Source organism: Vipera berus, assembly GCF_964194415.1.
Source record: "Vipera berus genome assembly, chromosome: 1".
Classification (NCBI taxonomy): Eukaryota; Metazoa; Chordata; class Lepidosauria; order Squamata; family Viperidae; genus Vipera; species Vipera berus.
In genome coordinates, this window is record NC_138202.1 from 9,450,091 (window position 1) to 9,476,656 (window position 26,566).

Below are 26,566 nucleotides of genomic sequence, written 5' to 3' on the forward strand. Positions count from 1 at the left end.
CATGCCGGTCACAAAGCAAGTCAGGAATTGCCTATTTACTCTTAGAGAGACCTACACCAAAGTTATTGTGACTTTCTCTTCTCATAAGCCTAGTTTATTGTAGGTTGGGGAACCTCATTGGTTGGGGACCTCAAAAGAAATTCATGCGAAATGTGGTTGTCAAAAATGACTTGCCAAAGATCCAGCTATGAGTCATCATTCTATTCTATTTTCAGGCAGAACTGTGAATTCTTTTATAAACATGTGTTTATATTCACATCATGACCCAGAGATGCTTAGGCAAGAACCCTCCATGATAGGTTTTCATAGAAATGGACTTGTCAGATTAAATCCTTATTTCAAAAGTTGGATCTATGGACGATCCCAAGTTATTCTCCACACAGTCTTTTCTTTGAAACTCAAACATCACACATATACACACACATATACACAAACGTACTTGTGGTTGCTAGGTCTGCGAAGAAGGATGGGAACTAATTTCTACTGCCTATGAAAAATTATTGGCTCAGATCATCAATGTCAATCAGCAACAACAACAAAAACCCTAGCATTTAAGTTTCCAGAGATTACTTTTGTGTCCATTAATTAAAAATAAAACACACACACACACAAATTAAAACAAAAATTGGATGAGAACAAGGACTTGGTCTCTGTAACCAGAGAGTGTAGTTTGGACTCCTGTGCATGTATATGCCTTGGCAAAATGGCCTCCGAGAATGGACAGAAAGCCTGGGTCTTTTCATGGAGGATATGGGAGGCAGGATCAAGGATGCAGGCCATTTTGAGGGGCTAAAAAAAAAAGCATTGAAAACTCAGCAGCTACCCAACATGGATGAGGTAAACACAAAAGGGGAACGGGTGAGAATTCTGCCACAGGCAGAACCAAGGGGCCAAAATATTAGGGTTGATTTTTGTGTGCAGTTGGCAAAAAAAAACCAACAACCAGAAATATCACAAAACGGCTTTCTAGCTGTCCAAAGGGGCTCTAGAATGGTAGGTTTTAAATCTTAATTCTCCCCAGCCTAGCTCGTAACATACTTTGTTGGCTCTTTAATTAAAAAAAACCAGGCAAGATCAGATCCCCTTACGTTTAATGCACAGAATTTTTTTTTGAAACCCCCCCCCCTGCATATCTCACATTCATGTTGTACAATGTGAAGAGGAAGCCCTCAAACTGAGAGTATACAATATTTCTTTACCCTGCGTCCCCCCACTCCATATCCCCTTACTCCTCCATTGTTTGAAAATCACCTCCAAAAGTCTCCTGCCCCCCTCCCACCTGCACGAGTCACACCTCTTTAAAGTGCCCGTGACAGAAAACATCCTTGGAAGTGAATAGGGGAGAGATCAGTGGGGTCTTAAAAAGAGGAGATCGGACATATCAAGAATAATTCAGAAATGCTACATATCCAGGAAGGGAAAGAAACACACACAGATAGACATGTGCACACACACAAGCATACACCCTTTCTTTCTTTTTTTGGACCCACCCACCCTCCACCGGGGCCCTCCCTTAGTCTGAAGAATGCACAGCGCTTCCCGTTACACAAAAGTCACCCAAATAAAAAATAATAATAATAATAATAATTTTTTTTTTAAAAAAGGAGGAAGCGTTCGGAGACAACCCTGCCCCCAGTTTCAAACACACACCCTTTTGTCAATGCTCGGGTGGGGAGGAAGCAGCTTTTCAGCCCACGCAAACCTTGGGGTTGGTTTGCCCCTTCCTCTTTGGCCCTCCGATCCCCAACGATAAAATAAAATTAGGAAGTCACAAGGTTAAACTTTTCGTCTCTCTCTCTCTCTCTCTCCATTCAATCCAGGAGTGGTCCGGCTTTTCCTGAACACGTTTTTTTTTTGCTAAGGCAGCCATTGAAGATTCTTCTTTCCGAAATCAAAGGAAGCCCTCCCTAAGAAATGTGTTTGCCATTTTGCTTTCCAAATTGTCTCTCGCTCGCCTGCTTTTGCCCCCCCCAAGCTGTTTCAGTTCTTAAAATAAAAGCAGAACAGGTTTTTTTTTTGAAAATAGAAAATACTGTTCCAAGGCTGGACTGATCCACTTCGGTGCAGCTGAAGACGAGGTCCACGCAACGCAATCCACAGCCATCCAGTCTTGTGTTAGAATCAAGCACCCAAAATCTTTGCTCTCATGGACCAAAAAAAAATTTGTATTATTATTATTATTATTACTAAATGGTCTTTCAATTCTTTTTTTTTCCTCAACACTCCCTTGCCCCACACCCTGCCCACCCCAAAAGATGCCATTTTCCCCTACCCAAGGTTTGTTATTTTTTATGCTACGACAAATTCGGATTTCATGTCCGCTTTGACTTCGGGTTTCCAAACCGAATCTTCGAAGTCTAGATCAAGGCTGCCTTCGCTTGAAACGCTGCTGTTGCTGCTGGTGCGGCCGGATTTTCGATTGGGCAGCCAGTGGTAAGGAGCCCGGGCGTCTCTCCTTGCCTTCCGGCGCAGCCGTTTTTGCTGCATCAAAAGCTGCAGGCGTTCCACTTTGCAACGGGTGGCGCGATTCTCCGTCTGACGCAAGCGGTCGCCTAAAAACGGAGGAACACAAAGAAATGAAGGTTTTTAATGGAAGAGTCAAGATGGAATCAGATCACTCATTCAGCGGTGAAAAAGTGGGTTTTATATTGGGCTCCCGGATACAGATCCACTCCCAAGGATGTTTTTTCACAAAGCAAAGGGACTTTGTTTCTCTTTGAAGACGTTTCGCTTCTTGTCCAAGAAGCTTTTTCAGCTCTGACTGTATAAATCAGGGGTCTTCAAACTTGGCCCTTTTATGACTTGTGGACTTCAACTCCCAGAATTCCTCAGCCAGGCACGCTGGCTGAGGAATTCTGGGACTTGAAGTCCACAAGTCATAAAAGGGCCACGTTTGAAGACCCCTGGTATAAATCCTCCCATTCCCCACCATCCGGTCAAGACCTAAAGAAGCTTCTTGGGTGAGAACCAAAATGTCTTCAAAGAAACACAAGAAAGTCCGGTTGCCTCATGAAAAAGCGTCTTTGGGATAACTATAACCTGGATGACTGAGAATCTCCATAGACCAGGGGTCTTCAAACCTGGCCCTTTTATGACTTGTAGACTTCAGTTGCCAGAATTCCCCAGTCAGCATGCCTGGCTGAGGAATTCTGGGAGTTGAAGTCCACAAGTCATAAAAGGGCCAAGTTTGAAGACCCCTGCCATAGACATACAGATCCACTGTTCCTTTTATCTTGTACCAAGCGGACTGACAAGCAATTAATTGACTAGTCCTTCTCCAAGTCCAGTTAGTCCTTGACTTATAACCATTTGTTTAGTGACTGTTCAAAATTACAACGGCTCTTTGGTTTATGACTTGATCCTCATACGTACGACTATTTAACACCCCCACGGTCACAATCAGAATTCGGGTGTTTGGCAACCAGCATGTATTTTTCTGAGAGTTGCAGCATCCTGGAGTGTGTGTGTGTGTGAGAGAGAGGGGGGGGGAGAGAGAGAGAGAGAGAGATGATCGCTATTTGGGACCTTCTCAGCTGACTTCTGACAAAGTTAATGGGGGAAGCCGGATTTGATTAACGACCGTGTGATTCATTTAACAGCTGTGGCGAAAAAAAAGGTTAACAAAAATGGATGTGACTCACTTAAAGAGTTGCTTTGCTTAGCAATGGAAATTCTGGTTCCAACTATGGTCTTAAGCCGAGGACTAACTGTATGTGTCATCAAGGCAGCGTCAACTCCTACCTAGATCTGATCCAGGGTGACTTGTCCCCAGTCTTGTCTTTCTGGTGCATTCACCCACACTGAACCAAGTTCACTGACCATTATGCAACAAAGAAATGCAACACAACACTCTTAATTTCAGCCATCCCCCCACATTGCCCAAGGAACAGAAACCACACACAGAAAACTAAAAAAAAACTTTTTATTTTGCAAGCCTTCAGGCCTTCTTTTTTCCTATACTCCAGGTGTGTGTCCTTTGGAGGGGAGGGGACACAAAATACTTCCCATCAGTGCTGAATTGTTGTTCTTGAAACAACTCAGCGATGTAGGTTAGCTGTGGGCTTTATCTTCAGCTAAGCCTCCCTTTGACGCACTGACGATGTTAGCTAATTTGGCTGAGGTATCGGTGTAAGCCTTGCCATGTGCAAGTAGGCGGCTGTATAAATTTTCTAAATAAATAAATAAATTTCACCTTCTCCTTCCGACAAACAAGTTGGGGAAGTTAGATCAGCTTAGCCACTGTGTGATTCACTTAACAACTGCAGTGATCTGCTTAACAACCTTTACAAAAAGCGACACGGTGTGACTCGCTTAACTGCCTTGCTTAGTCACTGGCCCCAATTGTGGTTGCAAGTTGAGGAGCACATGCGTCAGCTGCTGAAGGAGAGCTACAAAAGTGAATTTTTGCTTTCATCTCCCCTTTCCAGGTTCATAGGCCTATCTTGGCTGACCACTTCCCTCCTGGATATATTGGACAAACTAAGTTAAAATCAGGCCACTTTCTTTCCCAAGGGCCCGGGTCTGCCATATGAGATCCCCTTCCATGCCCTTAAAGACCTCTCAGCCCCAGGAGGGGCTTTATCTAGGTCGCTGTCTCCATGGCAACAGAGTCAGGATGCTGAAGCAGTAGGTAAACAATGGCGCTGGGCATCTTCCTGGCCTTTTCCCAGGTTTAGATGGCTTCTCCCTTTTAAACATAACCAAAGTCGCTCTGCTCCCAGCTTCCAAGACAGAGAATGCTTTTTGGAAAGAAAATTCATCTTCGTCTTTGCCCGTGGGTGGGTGAACAATTGAACGTTTACACAAATGAGACAAAAGAAAGTGGAAACCACTCAAACAATACTTGGCCTGAAATTCTGCCATTACAGGTAGTCTTCGACTTACAACAGTTCGTTTAGTGACCACTTGAAATTACAATGGCACTAAAAAAAAAGTGACTCCTGGCTGGTTTTTTACACTTAAGACCGCTGCAGCGGTCACGTGAACAAAAAAACAAGACGCTTGGCAACTGACTCATAGTTATGATGGTTGCAGTGCCCCGGGGTCATGTGATCCCCTTTTACGACCTTCTGACAAGCACAGCCACTGGAGAAGGCAGATTCACTTAACAGCCGTGTTGCACACTGAACAACTGTAATGACTCGCGTAACGATTGTGGTAAGGGTCGTAAGACGGGGCAAAACCCACCAGAGAAACATTGGGCTCAGTTATGGTCGTAAGTCAAGGACTACCTGCATTTAAACCTCAGTTTTTGCTTAAGAGCTGAAACCTGAAATCACAGAGCACCATTCCTTTTATTCTACCATTATTTAAACTTTTCATTTCCTACCCCAGAGCGACAATGAGAAAGTCATGTCAAAATAGGCGTCTCTAATGGGGCCCTGGAATCAGGAAAAAGGAGAAAACACGCATGTGAGAGAAAGGCCACGCTAGGCCAGCTTTGCCAGGCCCCAAAGTAGCCAAGCATGTGAAGAATTTAGCTGATCTCATGCCCTGAAGTGCAGAAGGTGACAGGCAAGATAGAAACTGGAGGCGGCATTTATTTTGGAGGAATTCGCCCGAAGAGACCACAAGTAGTGTGCAAACGCCCCTGGAGAGAAATACTTGAGTAGGTGGACAGGCTGATCAATGTGGTGGGGTGTGTGGGGGTGATGGTGGAAGAGAAGAGGGGATTCATTTTCTTCACCGACATCTTAATTGGAGCGTTCCCCCAGTCAGTTTTACGGTGCACAGGAGGATTTGAACTGGGTTCTCCTCAATCTTAACCTGGCCCTGTCATGCAGTGTTCCCAAACTGGGCCACTGTGAGGGGAGGGGAGACTTCAACTCCCAGAATTCTCAGCCACGGCCCATCTGACCAAGGAATTCTGGGAGTTGAAGTCCAAGCATCTGTGAGTTATAATAGTCAGGTTGGGAAAAGCTGTCGCAACCCCAGGCATTGGGAAACCGAGACAACGCTACCGGTCCTTTTTGCTTTGCACAATGAGTAGAGTAACAGCGATATTCAAATAACCAGACTACAAGTGCCCCTGAACTACGATTCCCATCATGCTTTTGAACACTAAAGTAAGGGCCTCCACGCGCAGGTAAGCCGACGGGCACTCAGGTCGAAATCAATCGGTTGAACTGAATTGAATTCAATTCAAATCTTTATTATAGTCAGAGGTCAGCGTAAAGCTGAGCCAATGGATAGAAACCATCCCAAAACAAAGGGGCAGGGGGGGGGAATGGCGTCCTATTTTATTTATTTATTTATTTATTTATTTATTTATTTATTTATTTATTTATTCGGTTTATATACCGCCCTATTCCCAAAGGGCGGTTTACAAGGCAAAATTTAAAAACCATCCAATATAAAATTAAAATAAATTAAATTAAGTCTAGCCACAAAAATTAAATCACAATTTAAAAACATTAAACCCCTCAGTCCAGACCAGATAGCTCAAAGAGCCAGATTTTTAGGTCCCGGCGAAATGAACGAAGGTCGGGGGGGGGGGGCAGTCCGGAGTTCCGTTGGGAGTTGATTCCATAGGGAATCAACTATGAGAGAAGCTGATTCTCCTCTCAGCTTGAAGTAATCCTGACCAGCTGAGATTCTCAGAACTGCTAGGAAACCTTCCCACCAGTCTTCCTGCAGATACATCTCCCCCCACCCCGCAAACAACCTCCCACCACGGGGCCAGACCCATCTCTTTGCCAAATCACTTTGCACAGCCATTCCAAGCATTTTTTTTTACCCTCTGCTCTCTCAAGGGTGCAGGAAAGCATTCCAGGCCTTCTCACACCACTGAGTGCAATCTTTTCCTCTTTTCTTCAGAAGACCCTTTCCCATCCCTGAGCGTGCAAAGCAAATGGAGTAACACACTGATTCTGGTGTGTTCTGCCTATTCCTCTCTCCTTCCTCCCCTTGCAATCTTGCAGGATTTGGGGCGCCCATCCAAAGACCCTGCATTTCTGTAACTGCTCTCGCCAGAGGCCTAATTTAACAACCTCATCACTTAGCGGCAGAAGTTCTGCTGCCAATCGTGGCCGTAAGTCAAGGACTACCTATAGTTTGTTGAAGCAGAACGGGGGAATATTCCTCTCATTTGGCACACACAGTACCTCCCCCCCCAAAAAAAAAAGTCTCTGGATTTGGGATTCCCCAAAGCCTCCATATTGCTGCAGTGCTTAGCCTGATGAAAATAACCACAACTTTGAGCAAATCTCCTCCATCTCACATGAAATGAAAGTGAATCCTCAGGAAGGGAGGTAGGTGGAGGGCGTTTGCCCTCTAGTTATTCCCTAATTATATTCAATACAACAGGGAGGAGGGGGAAATAAATGCAGGACGGGAAGGGATGAAAGATGGCTATATTGGAGGGAGGGAGGGAGGGAGGAAGGAAGGAAGGGAGAAAGGGAGGAAAAAAAGAAGGTCCGGATATCAACAACTCAGGGGGGTCACAATTTCCTCTCTTACCAAGTAAATATCTAATTGGGAAATGATAACTTTCCCCTGTTTGAAAGCAACCTGGGCTCATGACCGGCAGTGAACCCCTTCTTTTTGGCAATCAAAATGATTTCAGATCGACTGAAGGGCATCGCACTCTGCTTATGCTCAAAGATGGCCTCTTTCCTCACGCTTAACTTCCCCTCTGCAGGCCAGAAGCCATGCTCCCATCTATACCAATAAACAGGCCAAAAGAAGGTTTAAAAAACAAAGAACAAGAAAGGGGTCTTTTGACTCCTTAATTCAGGGGTGTCAAACTCAATTTCATTGAGGGCCACATCAGCATTGGGGTTGCCCTCGGGGGGCCGGGTGGGTATGGCCAGGGTGGGCGCAGCCTACTGGGTGGGTGTGGCTAGAGTGCGTATGGCCTACTGGGTGGGCATGGCCAGCTCTACATCGTTTGCATCAAGGGTGCCTATGGGGGCCTGGGCAGGAGTGGGACAGATCTGAGGGTCTCTGGCAGAAGGAGGGTCTCTGGGCCAGGGCCAAGGCAGCGGGGACCATTCCCTCACTGTTTCCAGGATGGCTTTGGGGGCACATGAAACCACTCTGGTCCCCGGGCCTTGTGTTTGACATGTCTGCCTTAATTTGTGTCTATGAAAAATGCAGATTCGCCCCAAGGGCTGCCACCCACACCCACACCCACACCCACACACAAACACACAGACACCCACGGCACAATATAATGGAGCAGGTACAGAGCCCTCCCACCGCTTCCCCAGAACTGGTTTGTCCATTTTTCCCACTTGGCTGTAGACAACTGCCCAAACAGTTTGTGTGTGTGTGTGTGTGTGTGTGTGTGTGTGTGTGTGTGTGTGTGTGTGTGACTGTGTGTGTATTAACAAAGTGCTCAATGCAGCATTTGTGATTTCAAAATCTCCTTTCTCCAGTTCCTCCCTTGCTTCCTTCCGTTCCTTCCCCATTCATTCTGGGGCCTTTTGTTGGGGAAAAGAAAAGAAAAATACGCAGGGGTGTGTGTGTGTGTGTATGTGCACCAGTGTTGCTTTGGGAGGGCGTGGGACAGATAGGAACCAGAAACTAAGCAGCATTCAAGGTGCAAAGGCAGGAACAGCAAAGGAAGCACAACCGCACTTCCTTTGCAGCACCCTTTTAAAATGTGGCTCCCCCCCCTTCTAGTTGCAACCGTTTGCTTTTGGGTTTCAGGCAGGTGGCATCTGCCGGCCCTGGGAGCTGGGCCACCTCGCTTGTTGATTTTTGCTTTTTTTTTTTTAAACTGCCATGTCAAGGAGCGCCTCGGTGGTTGCCAACCTCCCAGGTGTTGGGGTGACGTCGTAGCTCAGCCGGCGTGCGTGTGCAGAGTCGTCTTTGGTGCATGAGAAGGGAAAGGGGGAGGCGGGGAAAGGAAGGCTGTGAATTCCCAGAAAATGGGGGGAGGGAGGGAGGAAGAGAGGAGGAAGTGGAGGCTGCCGGTTCCTTGGGGCGGCCTTGAAAGGCAGACAGACAGCCTCCTCTGTGACAGAGTTCGTAGGCTGGAGTGACCCTGCCAGGGGAACAGCAGAGCAGAGAAACGGACGACACTAAGCCAGGCTCTGACGCAAGCAGGCAGAGGCTCCGGCCTTCGCTGGTTCCCGCTGGTTGCTCAAGCAGGCAGGCGGTTGGGAGGGGATCTCTCCCTTCCCTGACAAAGGGTGAGCCAGGGCAGATAGCCTTAGAAGCCAGCAGAGTTTTGCAATGTCCAGCCCACAGCCAGACTCATGGGGGGCAAAGGAAGGCCCACTGCGGGTTTCTCACCCAACCCCTTCTCACTTTGGGTGAAGGAGCGGGAGACACATTCCTTTTCAGAGCAAAGATTTAAGAGCTCAGCATCCATTTCTCACCTCTTGAATTCAGCCATAATACAGATAGTCCTCGACTTACAATTGGGACCAGAATTTCCATGGCTAAGTCTGACGTTAAGTGAACCCTGCTTGATTTTTATGATCTTTGTTGCCCTGTTTGTTAAGCGAATCACTGCAAGTGCTGAGTGATCCGCATGGTTATTATGCAATTCCGGCTTCCCCGATTGACTTGTGCTTATTGGAAGCTGGTTGGGAAAGTCACAAATGGCGACCACATGACACCCACCCCCCCAGTGCTGCAACTGCCACAAATACATGTTGGTTGCCAAGCAGACAAATTTTGATAATCTGACGGCGGGGATTTTGCAACTGTTCTAAGTCTGAGGACTGGTCATATCACTTTTTTCAGTTGTAATTTTGAACGTTCGTTAAATGAATGGTTGCAAGTCAAGGACTATCTGTAGTGTTAAGCACTTTAAGGTGGGTGGACCAACACCCAGAATTCTTCAGCCAGACTCGTTTGCTGACTGGGGAATTCTGGGAATTGAAGTCTTAAAGTGGCCCAGAGGTTGAGACGTTAAGTCAAGTTCACTGGTCTCTCTGTTATGGTTCATCCTTGCTGGGTCGCTTTTCTAATGTCAGAAAATATTTTTCTTGCTTTGGATAACTACCCAACACCATGCAGCCAAAATGGCTGTAAAACGGTAATGGAGAAGGCCCTTACAAAGCCAAAGAAGAGAGGAATTAACCTATCCTCCAAAGCGCCTGAAGGCAGGAGAAGAAGCAACAGATGGAAACTAATCAAGGAGAGAAGCAACCTAGAACTAAGGACAAACTTCCTGATAGTGAGAAAAATCAACCAGTGGGTGCTCCATCACTGGAAGAGACTGGACAGCCATTTGTCTGAAATGGTGTCCAGCTTGAGCAGGGGGGGGTTAGACTAGAAGACCTCCAAGGTCCCTTCCAAATCTGTTATTCTGAGACCCTGTGCTTTCTGTCATTTTTAGTCTGAGAAAAAGTAAGAATCTACAACCCAAAGCCAAGAACAGGAAGCAAGGAAAGGTCTGCAACTCACTCCCCTTCTCTTTCATCAAAGTCCTTTCTGGCCCCAGGAGAAAATTTATTTTATTTATTTATTAAATTTTTATACCGCCCTTCTCCTGAAGGACTCAGGGCAGTGTACAGGGCAATAAAGAGCTCTTATTGCTCTTTCCCATTCTGCTACATAATTTTTGGCTTCTGCCCCAGAAAAGAGGCTGGTTGTCTTTATCTAAAATGTTATTATTTCAGCTTTGCTACTATGGAGCAGAGAAAACTTGCCCATCGGGGCCTCCTCCTCCCAATTACAGAATAAAAAGTTCTCCTCAACCTAGTTTCTCTCTCCTGCAAACATTTACAAATGTAGACTCCAGTGATTAACATAGTTGAAAAGATATTCGGAATCATGCAACGCTATTTGTTCTTCTTCTGACACGCCACAGATGCTAAAGTTGGATTCTGGAAAAGCCAGGGAGGTTTTGAAATCTGATGCTGGAGAAAGACTCCGGAGAATACAGCCAGGAATCAGATCATCAAACAAATCCATTCAGAATTCACACTCGGAGGCACAAATGACCATGCTCAAATTAGTCTACTATACACGATGCCAAGACCAACGGACGAATAAAGGCCAATAAGAGTCAAAACCAACTTGATGGCACGTAATGAATCCATAGTGTGGTGGGCTAAGGAATTTCAAGCTGCCAAGGTTGAGAAATTCTGTGTTCAGAGCACTCAAACTTATGAATTGTCCACTTTGGATTTTTCAAACCAAGTAGACTCCAAACCTGAATTCTAGGGCTGACAGTAGCTATTGAGATGGATTTAGAAGTGGAAATATTTTGAAGTCACTAATTTCTCCAACTTAAAAGTCCTCTAGATCAGGGGTCCTCAACCTTGGCCACTTTAGGACTTGTGGACTTCAATTCCCAGAATTCCTCAGCCAGCTTTGCTGTGGCAAAAGGTTGAAGACCCCTGCTCTAGATAGCCTGGGATTACAATTCCCATACTTTCTTTCAAACTCAGCCTGACATCAAGGAACCTTAAAGGAGATTTGAATTGCAGAAGCATTAACGACCCTGCCTGTTTCAAACAAATCTGTCTTTATTGTCACTTACTTGCCTCTCTATTCCCAAACTCACGCCATGTCAAGCAAAATAAAAAATGAAAGCCATATTCCACTTTCCAGTGGAAAAGATGCCCACAAACACACAGGAGGAGGAGGAGAAGAGAGGTACGAATGGGGAAAGGACCGTTTTCACACATACAAACACAATGCTCATTGAACAGTGGTGAAGAAAGAGTGGGAATCAAATTGCAGACTTTAATCCAGCTATCATTTCTCCACTAAGCAACAGGCAGTCTATTTACATATGCAAATTCGAAGTTGATAAAATAGTAATTAAAAAGTCTTGAGGGAAGACAAATTTAAGGTCTCCTGGGCAGGCAATGAGTTAATGCCTTCTATGAGCAAAAGCAAATAGATAATCTATTGTTCCATTATGCTTCAGGGTGCCAGTGACCTAGACCTTATTAATCCTGATAAACAGTTAGTAAAGGAGGTTGATGGATGGAATTACCTTAGATAGTTGCAAAAAATTCAGAGGCAGAGCTCAAGGGTGGCTCTAAACCAGCATACTGGCTGGGGAATTCTGGGATTTGAAGTTCACTTATCTTGAAAGGTTGCTGAGGTTGAGAAACACTGCGTTTATTTACTGTCTGAGTTAACGTCACATGTAAGTCACATTTAATTCCTGACTACAAGAACATATCCTAGCAGATTTTTTTAGCAGTGATATAGAAGAAGAATTTTTTTTCCCATTCCTCCACAGGAAATCTAGTTTTGAATTTCCTGGTGGCCTCCTTTCCCAAGAAATAATCAACCCAGGCTGTGATTTTGGACCTCAGCCAAGGCCAATGAGATAAACAGGAGGAAGTGTGGGGCTGTTCTTGAAGGAAAGGAAATGTAGGTCTGATTTCACAGCTCCTTTGTTGCACTTTGGGCTGGAGTGGATTATGGGGTGGAGGTTTTGCACACACCTGCAGGAAAGAGCTGACATTTGGGGCAGGGACCAAAGCAAGACACTCTGACACATATGCCAGAACACCCACCAAGCAAACAAACATAAAACACCTATACTTAAAAGCGACAAACCAATAATATTTCATCAGTCAAGATGACACTCAAACAGTGTTTCTCAATCTCAGAACGTGGGAGATGTCTGGACTTCAACTCCCAGAATTCCTCAGTCAACATGCTGGAATTTTGGGAGTTGACATCCAGACACCTTCAAGTTGCCAAGGTTGAGAAACATTACACAAAAGGCTAGACGAGGCAATCCAGAAAACCAAGACCACGAGGCCAAGACCACAAACTATCCTACCTCACAGGGTTGTATACTGCCACACATACTCGTGAGAGGAAGAAAGTTAATTGCACGTTTGAGAAAAAGACTCGGTTGTGAGAACCATAACATGCAGAGGCGGTTGTTATTTTCCAGGAAGGGAACTGATGTAACACATGTCCAGGAATTCTGAGAATAAGGTCATACCTCTGGAAAAATTACCGTATTTATCGGCGTATAACACGCACCTCATTTTAAAAAGGAAATTTCAGGAAAAAAACTTAAATTTCAAATAAATAACTTTAAAGCAAAATGGGTCATTAACATTATATCGGCGTATAACACGCACACATCATTTGCCCCCTATTTTCAGGAAGAAAAAGTGCGTGTTATACGCCGATAAATACGGTAATCATTAAGTCCACATAGCTCTTATTTTTTGAGCTACAGCTAAAAAAGGGCCTGAAATACAATACCCCCATATTATTTACAATATTCCACTATTGGATAGACAGGCATCCTGTTTGCTGATTTCAGGTAGAGCAGGGGGTCTTCAAACTTGGTTCTTTTATGACATGTGGACACTCCCAGAATTCCTCAGCCAGCGTGCCTGGCTGAGGAATTCTGGGAGTTGAAGTCCACAAGTCATAAAAGGGCCACGTTTGAAGACCCCTGAGATAAGAGCGTGCCTACTGCTTGCTATCATTCTCACAAATGTTCATCATGGCTAAGGCATTCAGCCACTTCCTCATGAATGTATCATGGTGACAGCAAGCTATGGTTTATTGAGTCCCTTCTTTCTTCCTTCAGGGCATCCTGCAACACTGGTAATGACTGGCACTTCCTGGCCTTTTTTAGATTTCCCAAAAACAAACCAACCAACAAGAACAAAAACCCACCCATCCATAAACTTCTTTGGCATTCAGTAAAACAGCAGAAATCAGCAAAAAAAAAATTACATCAGGAGTAAGACTGGTTTGTACAGGGAAAGCCCTCTTTTTCTGCCTTTCAGGCAATTTTTCTGGATGAGTAACAACAAATCATACCAATTCTACCCTGCCTAAGGAATTTAACATACGAATCCAATTAAATCATTCAGGAAAGTTCACTGCAACTTGAAGTTTCTTTGGCAGCCTATTCATCTCAATTGCCCCATGTCACAATGCTGGAAATCCGAACACAAGGGCAAATAGCAAACACAAATAGCCAAAAATTTCCAACTTAAATCATCATTTCTCCAAACCAGGATTTCCCAGACTCTTTTTTTCAACCTTATAGGCACCAAGTTCACCCACCCCCTTTGAGAAAGTTCCAGATTGTTCATCCAGCCCCATTTATTACATGTAAATAAGTTAACAGCAACTACTTTAATGGTGCTGCAAATAACAATGCTGCTAATCCTCAATTTATGACCACAATTGGGATACCAGAACTCTGGTCAATGTGAGGCAGACGTTAAGTGGGTCACGCCCCATTTTACAATCTTTTCTTAACCACAGTTGTTAAGATAATCTGGCTTCTCCCACTGATTTGGCTGGGAAGGTTTAATCTTAATTATAAGCCACCCAGGGTCGCTTTTAAGGGTGAGATGAGTGACATATAAATTTTAAAAAATAAATGGGGATCACATGACCCGGGGCTGCTGCAACCATTCTAAATAGATGCTGGTGGCCAAAATGCCTGAATTTTGATCACAGGATGTCGTGACAGTTGTTAAGTAGGTCACTTTTTTGAGTGCCATCGCAACTCGGAACAGTCGCTAAATGGTCGTAAATTGAGGAGTACTTTAATACTGTAACAAAAACAATCCTGGATATTCCACAGACGCTGCTCTAAACTCTTGCAAAATTAGGACAGTCCCACCCCCCAAACAATAACTGATGCTGCCCAGTGGTGGGATTCGGCTGGTTCGCACCACTTCGCCAGAGCCGGTAGCTAAGTTTTTGTTTGCCACAGGCCCAGAACGGACTTCCGGAAGTGGCATCCCTCACAAAGAACCGGTTGTTCAGGTATTTGAATCCCACCACCGATCCTGCCCCATTTTTGCACACGCCCCTCCCAAGAATAAGCCCCGCCTCCAAGCTCCACCCACCCTAAACACTTTCTGTTCTGCTTAATGACCAGTCTTCACCTCCCTGGATGACTGAGAAAGAGAGGGAAGGGAGAAACAAAGGGGAGGGGGGAAGGGGGAGACCCCAAAATCAAGGTTTGTGGACTCACCAGGGGGCTTGCAAGTGGCTGCTTGGCTCGGGCACTGGACCCCCAAGTGCAAGGGCTGGTTAGCAGCAGCTGCCGTTCTTTCTGAGGTAGTGTGGTTGTTGAGATCCAGGGAAGGGGTGGACAAGGAGCACTGCGTCTGGCACCGCAGCTGGGTCAGCGACTGAGGCATGCCCTGGTAGTGCCGCGTGGCACTCAGGAGGTCGTTGAGGATCTGCAGGATGGTGCCGATGTCTCGGCGCGGCCTCCCGCTGCTGTCTTGGCAGTTGGGGTGCAAAGTGCCTGCAGGATGGAAGAAGCAGCAAAGGTTGTAGCAGCGCATCAAATCTATGGCGGCAGGGGGCGGGGAGGGAACCAGCAGTATTGGTTTATAGCAGGGGTCTTCAAACTTGGCCCTTTTTGTGACTTGTGGACTTCATCTCCCAGAATTCCTCAGCCAGCATGGCTGGCTGAGGAATTCTGGGAGTTGGTCCACAAGTCATAAAAGGGCCAAGTTTGAAGACCCCTGGTTTATAGCAGTGTTTTTCAACCTTAGGCACTTTAAGATGTGTGGACTTCAACTCCCAGAATTCCCCAGCCTGAAGTCCACACATCTTAAAGTGGCTAAGGTTGAAAAACACTGCTATATATTGTAGTGAAGACTTTTTCAAAATGTTTCATCTCTGGTGGCTTTTCTAACAAGCCAAGTTGCTAGTCCTGCTGGGGAAGGATCAGCAAACTTTCTTCTCTCTTAAGGGGCCAGATCCTGCCCCTCCTTCATGTCTGTAGGCACAGCTGCCAGGTCTATGGGCCAAGGAACATGGCAGGCCTTGGGCAGGGTCAACCCTCCAGTAAGGAATCTGCTGATAGGCTGCTTGCATTCAAGAGGCCCCTTGCCCTGGTTGCTCAGATGAGTCTCGGGCTTGATGTCACTCTCCGCCCTCTCCCCCCCCCCCCCCCCGATTTGGCTGACCAGCTTTAATTTACTCACCTCCCGGTCGAAGTTATTATTCAACTTTTTTGTAATAGAAAGCAACACATGCCAATTTTTTTCCTTCTTTAAGCCAAATACTACTTTCACTTATAGCAGAATTTTTTTCTATAGAAGGTTTCTTTTTAAAAAAAACGGGGGGGGGGAAACAATTTTGAAGTCTCCATTTATCATGGATGGACTGCTGAGTGTTTGGGGCTAATGATAACAGCGGCATCTTTTGCAAGCTGAACAGGTCTCCAGCCATCAAGAGACAATGAGTCCCACAGGCTGGGGGTGAAAAGCAAAAACTCATTTAGCTTAAATAAGGACAAACCTGTCAGATGCAGCCGCCGTATTTCCTGGGAGAATATAAACCTAGGCAAGCATTGGAAATTTCATTGGTTTCTTTAACTGATCCAGTGTTTCTCACCCTTGGCGACTTTAAGATGGGTGGACTTCAACTCCCAGAATTCCACAGCCAGAGCCCCTGTGGGACTCTGAAGCTTGCATGTATTAACCATATTTCCTCTTATGGGGGAAGACAAGACAAATGGAACACAGACATACCAGAAAACGTTCCCGAAAATACCCCAGGGGCGTGGTTGACAAAGCTTTCGATCACGGCGCCATGTTTGCGGGTCCGAGAGGCCTGTGTGGGGCTGGTGCTGGGCGAACTTTTACTTCTTGAGGCGCAGTCTACCTGCAAAAGCCAAAGAACAGATGCTAAGCAGGGACAAGGATGGGCTGGAGACTCGTGAGAACCTTTTTCAGACATGAGGTCATGATCACAAAAAGTCTGAAGCCAGCTTTGCTGCTCTCTCAAATGAAAACAGGGATAGGAGAAGATTGGATGCCTTATTTTGAGGCAGCTAGAAAAACAGAACAGAAAACCTGAAGCTCTAAGGCAGGGGCGGGGGTGTCTTCAAACTTGGCCCTTTTATGACTTGTGGACTTCAACTCCCAGAATTCCTCAGCTAGCGTGCCTGGCTGAGGAATTCTGGGAGTTGAAGTCCACAAGTCATAAAAAGGCCAAATTTGAAGATTCCTGCTCTGAGCCTCTTCTTTGGACAAAGGTTTACGGTGGGCTTGTGATGTTCATCCTTAAGGACAAGTCCGCCCTGAGTCACCTGGAGAGTAGCCTGATTTTGCTGTTCCTTGCCAGAAAGACATTTCTATACGCAAAGGTTTGTTTTTCCTTCTCCCTCCGGATTGATATTCCTCTGTACATGGAAGGTCTCAAAAGTTCAATTCCCAAACTCTCATTGAAAAGGATCTAGTAGCAGAGTCATTGGATACGAGATAGGCGGAAAATAAATTTTGTAAAAAAACATAATAATGGGGAAGAGTCTTTCCTGCCTATAGCAGGGGTAGGCAACCTCGGCTCTTTTATGACTCATGGACTTCAACTCAGGAATTCTGGGAGTTGAAGTCCATGAGTCATAAAAGAGCCGAGGTTGCCTACCCCTGGCCTATAGGCTTGGAGAGTTACAACCATCAAATCACTGGAAATTTTTAAGAAGAGACTGACCAATTACCTGTCTTGGGACGGTATAGGCTCTCCTGCTTGAGCAGGGGGCTGGACTAGAAGACCTCCAAGGTCCCTTCCAGCTCTATTCTATTTTAAATTGGCCAACCCAACCCAACCCAATTTGGTGGTGCCTTCCAGATACCTTGGGACAGCATTTCCCAGAATTCTCAGGCAGCCCTCTAAAATGGCTGACTGACTGAGGAATTCTGGGAACCGCAGTTCTAACACACCAGATTCGAGTTTTGAGACTTAGCTAAGCATACAGTTAATAGACCAAGCTGAATAATACACACGATATACGCAACTGACAAAGAGCAATGCCCAGCTATGAATCTGCCTGGATCAATAGGAGGGAGATTATGTCATTAAAAAAATTGTGTGTGTCAAAAAATCTGGATTACAAGGTGATTTCTGAACCAGAAAACGTTTGTAAGAGTAGCCCAAATAAAAAGCTGAAGCTTACAGTGAGCTGAAATACAGGGAGTGAAGGAAGCTTGCTGCTCAGAATCACTTGGTAGTGAGGTGGGCAGCATATAAAATTTTAAAATAATAATAATAAAGCTGCTCCAACTTTCTCCTTGAGATAAAAAATCTAACAAATACAGGAAGACTCTCCCTAATTCTGGCTCCAGTTCCTTCTCTCAGGCATCCCCTGCTCTGCCCTGCAGCCACTAAGGATAAAAAAATAATAACGCTGAGCCTTTTTAAAAAATCCAAAAATCTCAAATGTCCATAGCAGAAATCTCCCCAATGCATGTAGGTATGATTTTTTTTTATTTGCGGGAGAGTGGAAGGAGACCTAATGACCAATTCCACCCGTTGCAAGGATCTGTTTTATTATTTTTACAAATAATTCAAGGTGACAAACATATCCAACACACACCTTCCTCTCCCTATTTTCCCAACAACAACCCTTGAGGTGGGCTCGGCCGAGAGTGAGTGACTGGCCCAAAGTCACCCAGCTATCTTTCATGGCTAAAGCGGGACTAGAACTCACCATCTCCTGGTGATTGGCCCAGTCACCCAGAGAATTTTGAGGCCTAAGGCTGAACTAGAACTCCCAGTCTCCTGGTGAATGGCCCAAAGTCATCTATTTGACTTTCATGCCTAAGGATGAACTAGAACTCTCGGTCTCCTGGTTTCTAGACTGGTGCCTTCAAAAGCTGCCATGGGTCAGGACTCCACACTCAGAGGTCCAGCTTCAGCGTTTTCTGCTCATGCTCAACCCTCATTGGTTTCAACACCCACCCCACAAAGCACCCCATAACTGACCTCTGAACACGAAGACATGATGCTGCCGCTCCCCCCTCCGTTGACCGTCTGTGCGCTGGCACCATGTGAATGGAACATCCCTGCCGTGACGGGGGTCGGGTTAGCGGTGGTACAGTAGAGAGGCATAGTCTGCATTGGTGATGGAGAAGCAGCAGGACTGGGCACAGGGCTTGGTGGGCAAGCGGATGCCGTGGGGAGCCGGGCAAAAGTGGGGGAGGTGGGGCTGCTCCCAGGGAGGGTGCGGCAACTGGAAGCAGCCGGTCCGGCCGCCGGCACCGGCGTGGCGGGTGTGGCGCCTCCAGCTTGTTCTCCGCGGCTGGCGATCACGTGGCGATGCTGGAGCTGCCCGCTGTTTTGCTGAGCTGCCAGCTGCAGCTGGACAAACATCATGTGATCGCCCACCCGAAGGGCGAGGGTCAGGGGGGACCTCCCGGACAGGAAGTCGTTTACCTGGAAAAGAGAACAGCAGGTGGAGTGGTTAGATCAGAGGGCTGATTTTTAAGCCAGGAGTTTCAACTGGGCACAAAGCTATTCCTGGACCACCCCCAAAACGAGTGGTAGATGGAAATTAGTGCTACCTGGTGCAGGATTAAATTAAAATAAACTAATAAGTAAACCTTAAGTTACTGCAGTTACAACACTACACCTGCAAATGCTATAGAAGTAGTCCTTGACTTATGACGGGTCGCTTAGTGATATTTCGAAGTCACCACTGATCTAAAAAATGGGATTTACTACACAAAAGTTCCAAAATTACTGACGATTAGGCCCCCTCCAGTCACACGACCAGACTTTGGGCACATAGCAACACAGCAACACATTTACACCCCTTTGCACTGTCCAGCGGTAACGTAATTGTGTTTTACAACATTTTCCCCAAAATCGACACTTACTTCCAACGTTCAGCAAAACCGCAACCATAGTGAACCACTTAAGGATTGTGGCATTTGCTTTATGACTGCAGCATTCACTTAACTTCCAGAAAAAAAGTTGGAAAATTAAAATATGTCACAGGACCATCCTGTTTTACGACTGTTATTACCTACAACTGTAATGAGAAGACTCCATTGTGGTCGTATGTCAAGGAACACCTGCACCTGAAAACATGCCTTAAGTTTTCTTTCGCCCTTTCTTAGGAGACAAGGGGCTTCAGCACTCTAATGCTTAGCGCGCAGGGGTCTTCAAACTTGGCCCTTTTATGACTTGCGGACTTCAACTCCCAGAATTCCTCAGCCAGCATTGCCTGGCTGAGGAATTCTGGGAGTTGAAGTCCGCAAGTCACAAAAGGGCCAAGTTTGAAGACCCCTGGCTTAGTGGACCTGTGGGAACACTTCTATTATTTGCTATGAAATACAAATGTATTAATTTATTAATTAGTATTATTTTATTATTTCCGGTTGCACTGCTATGGTTAACATAATCATGAAACTAAGAGACTCATCACCCAGTTAAGTTGCTGTTTTGCATCAAGACTTTCCTGCACGCAGCAAGATAGGTGGCAAACAAATTTAATAATTAAAATAAAATATTCCAAGAAAACACAAGAAACCTGTTCAAAGTTGTCTTCCTAGACCAGACATGCTGGCTCAGGAATTCTGGGAGTTGAAGTCCACAGGCCATAAAAGGCCCATAGCTCCCCACCCCTGTACCTAGAGCTTCTTCTCCCAGTCAGCTATTGAGTGCAGAACAAGAGCCAACGTTCAGCTGAGGTAGACTAATTTAAAGACAGACCATAATATATGGGCCTTCAGAACAGGAGAGAGGGCAATGTGGCCTAGCAGATGGAGACTGGCTAGGAAACCTCAGAGCAGTCAATATTTGCTATACCAGGTGGGGCCTGTAGCTAAAGGGTGTTTTTTAAAGAAAAAGAAAAGAAAAAGAAAGAAAGAAGAAAAAAACTAGGCAGGGGCTGGACTGGCAGTCCGCCTTTGATGTCAGAACTGAGGTATTTACAGAAGAGGAGAAGCAAGAAGAAGCCACCTTTAAACCAGGATGGAAGTGTTCATAGTGTGGCTTCCCGAAATCTGGGAAGGGGAAAAGGGCTGACTTGTGCACCGAGGGCTCATGCTGCTGTTGTGTGTTTGTGTGTGTGTGTGTGTGTGTGTGTGTGTGTGTGTGTGTGGTGTGTGTGTGTATCCATTTATCTCTTAGGCACTGCCACCACTGTGTAAAGGGACTGGGAAAGGTATGCCAAACAGAGCTTTGGCACCACCCAGCAGGTCTTGGGGTGCTCCTGATCCCATCTGCAAGCAAGCCTAGAGCAGCTGAGCCACTTAAAAAAAACAAACCCCGACATGCACTAAGCAAGCGGCTAGATCTCATGGAGGGCGCCATACCCCTCAGCAGCACCATGCACACAAGGGATGGAGGACAACAAGGACTGCAGCAAATGATTCACCAGCCCTCGGAAAGTGCCAGATGGCAACCTCCGGCTTCCGAAAACAAAGCACACACCAAGAAAAGGACCTCTCCCGTTGCGTACTCGCTGACGGAGAATCGCCCTTCTGCACAACTCCCGGCTTCCTGTCAATGCACGATCAGCGACAAACACTCCCTCCCCCCCCCCTCCATCTTCCTTCGCCTCTGCAAAAACGTCAGCAAAACGAGAGGCGGCCGGATTATGCGTTATCCATGCCTCCAGCTCAAAACGCCCAAGTTTATTGCAAAAACCTTCTACCACTTCTGCCTTTCTGGCCTTCCTCCTCCCCCCACCCCGCCCCCCAGCCTCACTGCAAAGACGGAAGCGTGGATGGGAGGGAGATTTCTGAGAAACCCGTGGGAACGGCAGCTCGAGGAAAGGTGGGTGCCGTGCATAGCAGAGCATCTACAGGAGGAAGAGGTGGGTGGGGAGGTGAGTTTCGGACACCAGGTAGGAAAAAATTGGGGTGGGGAGGCAGCCCAAGCAACCGAGTAGGACTTTTGGAGAAAAGAAACTCTTTTTTTTTCATGTAAAACAGGGTGGGAGGAAGCTAGAGGAAAAAAAACTAAGTCCTATTCTAGCAAGAGGGCGCCCGAGCATGTGCAGAGGGCGCCCCACCTTGCCAAAAGAGAAGGTGTTGCATACTTTACATGTCTGCTCCTTCCTTTTGTACTATTATCATCATCGCAAGCTGAAAGGTGCGTGCTTTTGGAGATCAGAGGTCTCAAAGCATTTATTTTTCCGGGTTCCAAAACTACTTTACTCGCCCAGCTTTAAAATCCAGCAAGGTTAATCAACAAAGGATCACAGAATTCAGGAAAGTTTTTTTTTCCTTTTGTGATAATTAACCAGGAGTGGAGCCTTCAGTTACGGGGGCACTCTATCCCCAAACACTAACCAGATGCTTAAGAAAAGATGAGGCTTTCCAAAACACATCAAAATGGGTGGAGGGCTTGGGGGATGTCAAGTGAAGCCTGGATCACAAGCAGCACAAAGAGTTTCAGTCTCCTTGTGGGTCTAAAAGCCACTAATGAATGCTAAAGGCCATCCTGGTAGGGTGCAGAATTGCGATGGAAGAAAAAAAACAAACACACAACTCTCCCCTAACTTGGTGCCCTGCAGGAATGCCAGATTATCATGCCCATTGCACTTAGCCAGCACAGTTGATGGAAGTAATAATCTAGTACAATTTGGGGGCGGGGGGGGGGGGGCAGCAGGTTGGGGAAAGTGATTCCCCAATTCTTTCTGAAAATTCAAAACCTTCACATATTTTTTCCTTCTGTGCCACTGATGCTTATCTAAATTTACCACCCTGCGCTCAGAAGGGGGAAGATGGGTTCTAAACAGACTTTGCCAACAGTAAATGGGACCAATGGATTAAAGTGTCAGGGAACAAAGGAAACCCCCCCCCCCAAAAAAAAACAAAGCACCCCCATGGGCTGAAGACAGAATGCAGCCCTCAGAGAAAGGCAGGAAACTGGGGATACCACTCTTGGTCTGGGCCAGCCAGGAGATTCCTGGGCCTTAAACTGCAGGTCCCCAATCCTGGTTACCCTGAAACTGGGAGCATCGCTTAAAACCTGTTTTTTTTTTAAAAAATAAATCTCTGCAGCCTGTTCTTCCATCGCTGATCGCCCAGCCTTTCTTTATACTACCAGTCACGAAATTCCAGATTGGCCGAGTCACAAAAGGCTCCCTTACCAGCAGGCTATCTCTCCCTGCAGTCACGACATCCGCACACACCTCCCCGTGCGCAAAGCACCCGCCCGCCCCCCCCCCACTGGTGGCACCTCAAGACCGCTGGGCACCCACCCAAGACAGCGCCTGCCGCAAGTCGATTGAAAAGCAAAGGGGAAAAAGAGAAGGGGGGTGGGTGGGCTCCTCTAAGGAGAACAAGAGCACCAGCTGCAGAAGAAACCCCCCCCTCCCTCTCCCCATCTTCATACATGCATGCGTGTCGTTTTGATGTGCTTCAGCCTTCTCTTCTCTCCCTCCCACCCTCAGTCCCCGGAATTCCCTCTTCTTGGTGTCTGAATGCAAATCATCCCTTTGTTCTCCCCAGAACATCCAGCACAGATGGTAATTACCATATGCAAAAAAAAAAAAGCCAGCCAGATAGGTTTGATTGACTGGGGGTCCTTGGCTGGGGAGCAGCCCCTTCCCCCCCCCCAGATCTGCTCTCAGCAGCTTCTTTGTCTTGGTTGCCAAATAGCACAGATCTTTTAATTTTAATTTTATTTTTTTTCCAGAAGGGAAGCAGGTCACGACACCGGTTTCCAGGCTGCCTCCTAGCAGCCAGCCTTGCAGGGAGGGCTTGCCAAGGGAAAGGGCCCCTCCCCCACACTACACAAAGGGGGAGAAGGCAGGAAGGGAGGCACAAAGCAGGGTGGAGAGGAGAAGACGGCCACCTTTTGAGAGGTTCGGACTTCCAACTCCCAGAATGAGCTGGCTGGGGAATTCTGGAAGTCCAGACCTCTTAAAAGTTGCCAAGGTTGAAAAACACTTCTCAAGATCCACCCAAATCTGCTTTCTTCTAAGCCAAAGGAGCTTAAAGCTCTGCATCCAATCCAGACGGGATCAAGGAAATCTGTCTGAACCAACCAAGACCGGATTCTCACAATCCCCCCCCACCAGGCAGCAGAGGAACTAAATCCTCGGAGATCTTGCCTCCTGCTTCTGGTTCGAGAGAGCTGGCTGGCCATCTTAAGACCTCCATCTGTTTATTCCCTCCCGGACAGCTCGTGTTTTCCTCCTTCCCATCCCCCCCTTCTGCTCTCCTCCAGATCCCTTTGACGTCAGAGACCAATCTTCGGTTAGCGGAGATCTCCCCGGACACCTCCCTCTCTCTCTCTGTCCCCCCACCTCCTTTGTGGGATGACTCACTCAGCCTCAGCGTCAGCCCCCCCCCAAAAAAGTGGAACACTCCGTGACCAGGCCCTGGCAGTGCCACAGGATTCTTGGCAGTGCCAACATGTCCTTTCTTAAGCTGCTTGCCTCCCCCTCTAGTATATGGGGTGGGTGAGCAGGGACGGAAAAGCTTGGAGGCTCAAAAAGATCACAAAATGGGGAGCCTCTCTGTCCAGGCCAAACAGTAAGTAGCATGGTTTGATTTAGGCAGCCCTTTAAGAGACAGGGGGGGGGGAATCTCCAACGGTATCTATAGACCACCCCCTTGCTCAGTACAGGATCTATTGTGTTTCCCTGAAAATAAGACCGGGGCTTATATTAATTTTTGCTCCAAAAGACGCATTAGGGCCGATTTTCCAGCTGGGTCTTATTTTGGGGGAAACGCAATACTAAAACACTATGGACCCTAAGCTATCTAGCCTGGGCTTTGAACACCTCAGTCAAAAGGGGTGTGCCACGTCAAGAGACCACCTCTCCCAGCGATTGGCAGCACTTAGCTTCAATAAACCGATCCTAACCTCAAAGCTGAACTTTCCTTCTCTGTAGATGTAATTCCTCATTTTCGTGCTGAACAGGTGGGGTGCTAAGAGATTTTTAAAAGGTCCACCTGAGAAGGCTTTAGGCCGCAAGAGCCGAGTTCCAGAAGAGAAAAAACAAAAAACAAAGTACAAATGATAATCACTGAACTGGGAAACACCCTTGAGGTCATCTAGTCTGACCCCCTGCCCAAAGGTCACTGTCGAAGAACAACTCAGGCCTCTTCAGCAAAGGAAAGACAATTCCCTTCAGAGTCAGGCCATACCACATCAAAAACACTGGGAAGTTTTTACTAATGTCAAAAAAAAAATCTACTTCCCTATTGATCAGACTTCTGCCCTATAACCAAAACAGAACAGCTCTTGTTCCTCTCAGGCGTGACAAACTCTTTAAATGTTTGATTCCCACTAGCACTGCACTTTCCCATCTTACTTTGGATACATCCACATACATAACCCTTTCATGCTTTCCTCTCCCACCTTGCCAACATATAGGCAGTCCTCAACTTATGACAACCATTCAAAGTTATGACAGAACTGACAAAAAGGTGATCGGCCATCACACCACTGCAATGTCCCAACAGTCACATAATCAAAATCTAGACGGTTAGCAACTGACATGTATTTACAATGGTTGCAGTGTCCCAGAGGCCGTGTAATCACCATTTGCGACCTTCGCAGATGGCTTCTGACAAGCAAAACCAATGGGGAAGCTGGATTGTCTTAACAGCTGGCTGGGGAATTCTGGGAGTTGAAGTCCAGACATCTTAAAAATGGCTGAGGTTGAGAAACTCTGCTCCAAAGGGACTGAAGGGGTGGGATCTAGCCAAAGAGGAAGAAAATCCAGAGCAAAGCTTCACAGAGTCAGAAAGCAAAGTCCGGCTTCCAAAACCAAGAGATAATTCAGATTAGATTCAATTCCCCCCCACCCACCCATCCCCCCAGTGGCATTCAACCACGCCTGGCCTAAATTAACCCTGGCTTCTTTCCCGGCTGTGGGTGGTGGCATTGTAAACACAGGGTGAGCTGGGCTTGATAATCTCCTTGGCAGCAACGCACACGGCCTCATTTCATAACCAGGAATGCCCTCCGGTGTCAGATGATACAACCCATCCCCCCACCACCCCGGTTCCAGCATCCACAGCCAGAAGAAACAATGGAATTTGTAACACAACCAGGATTATCAGCAGGTTACTGGTTGTTTCTTAGCTGAATAGATGAGGTAAAAAGGAAGAGAGACCCTCTTAATAAGCTCTTCCTCCTTTCCTTCTTATCCACCCTGAGGAATTCTGGGAGTTGAAGTCCACAAAGTTGCCAAGTTTGGAGATGCCTGCTTTAAAGTATCAGCTGTGGATGGAAGGGGGGGCACATTTTTTTTTATAAAGCTGGGCATTTTACCAGAGGCCCTGCTCAGCCTTCCTCAATCTGAAGCCCACCAGATGGCCGAGGGGATCCCTCATCCAGCAAACATCAAACACCCCAGGCCCTTGAAAGGAAGGACATCACACTCATCAAGCAGGACATTCGGCCCTCAAAATTAACAATTCAGAGCAAAACTTTCCAAATTTACAGCTTCCTACGCTGGGTCCTCTAAATACCTGGGGTGGGGGGTGGGGTGGTATTCCAAGTGTCTATTTCCCTTAGAAATGTTGACCCACAAACATCTGTGTACAGGTAGTCCTCAACTTACAACAGTTCATTTAGGGACTGTTTAAAGTTGCAATGGCATTGAAAAATGTGAGTGATGACCGTTTTTCAGTTACGACCTTTGCAGCATTCCCCATGATCAGGTGATCAAAATTCGGGCCCCTTGGCAACTGACTCCTATTTATGACCAAGTCACGTGATCCCCTTTTGCGACCTTCTAACAAGCAGTCAATGGGGAATCCAGGTTCACTTAACAACGGGGTTACTTAACAGTGGCAAGAAAGGTCGTAAAATGGGGCAAAACTCACTCACTTAACAAATGCCTCACTTAACAACAGAAATTTTGAGTTCAGTTGTGGTCTTAAGGACTACCTGTCTTTGTTGGGCAGTGAGGGCCACTGGCTAGGAATAAGAAAGG

The 26,566-nt window shown here is 46.5% G+C and overlaps 1 protein-coding gene across 1 annotated transcript in view; it reads right to left on the reverse strand.

Moving 5' to 3' along the window:
• Positions 1-1,467: 1,467 nt before the first annotated feature.
• MIDN (midnolin) overlaps positions 1,468-26,566 on the reverse strand; it is a 45,401-nt gene continuing 20,302 nt past the window's right edge. Inside the window, exons 5-8 of the mRNA XM_081341103.1 lie at positions 18,640-19,089; positions 16,407-16,539; positions 14,891-15,169; positions 1,468-2,552 (exon numbers count right to left, since the gene is read on the reverse strand). Of these exons, the coding sequence (XP_081197229.1) occupies positions 2,290-2,552; positions 14,891-15,169; positions 16,407-16,539; positions 18,640-19,089 (1,125 nt within the window). The 3' untranslated portion in view covers positions 1,468-2,289. The remainder of the gene's footprint in view (positions 2,553-14,890; positions 15,170-16,406; positions 16,540-18,639; positions 19,090-26,566) is intronic.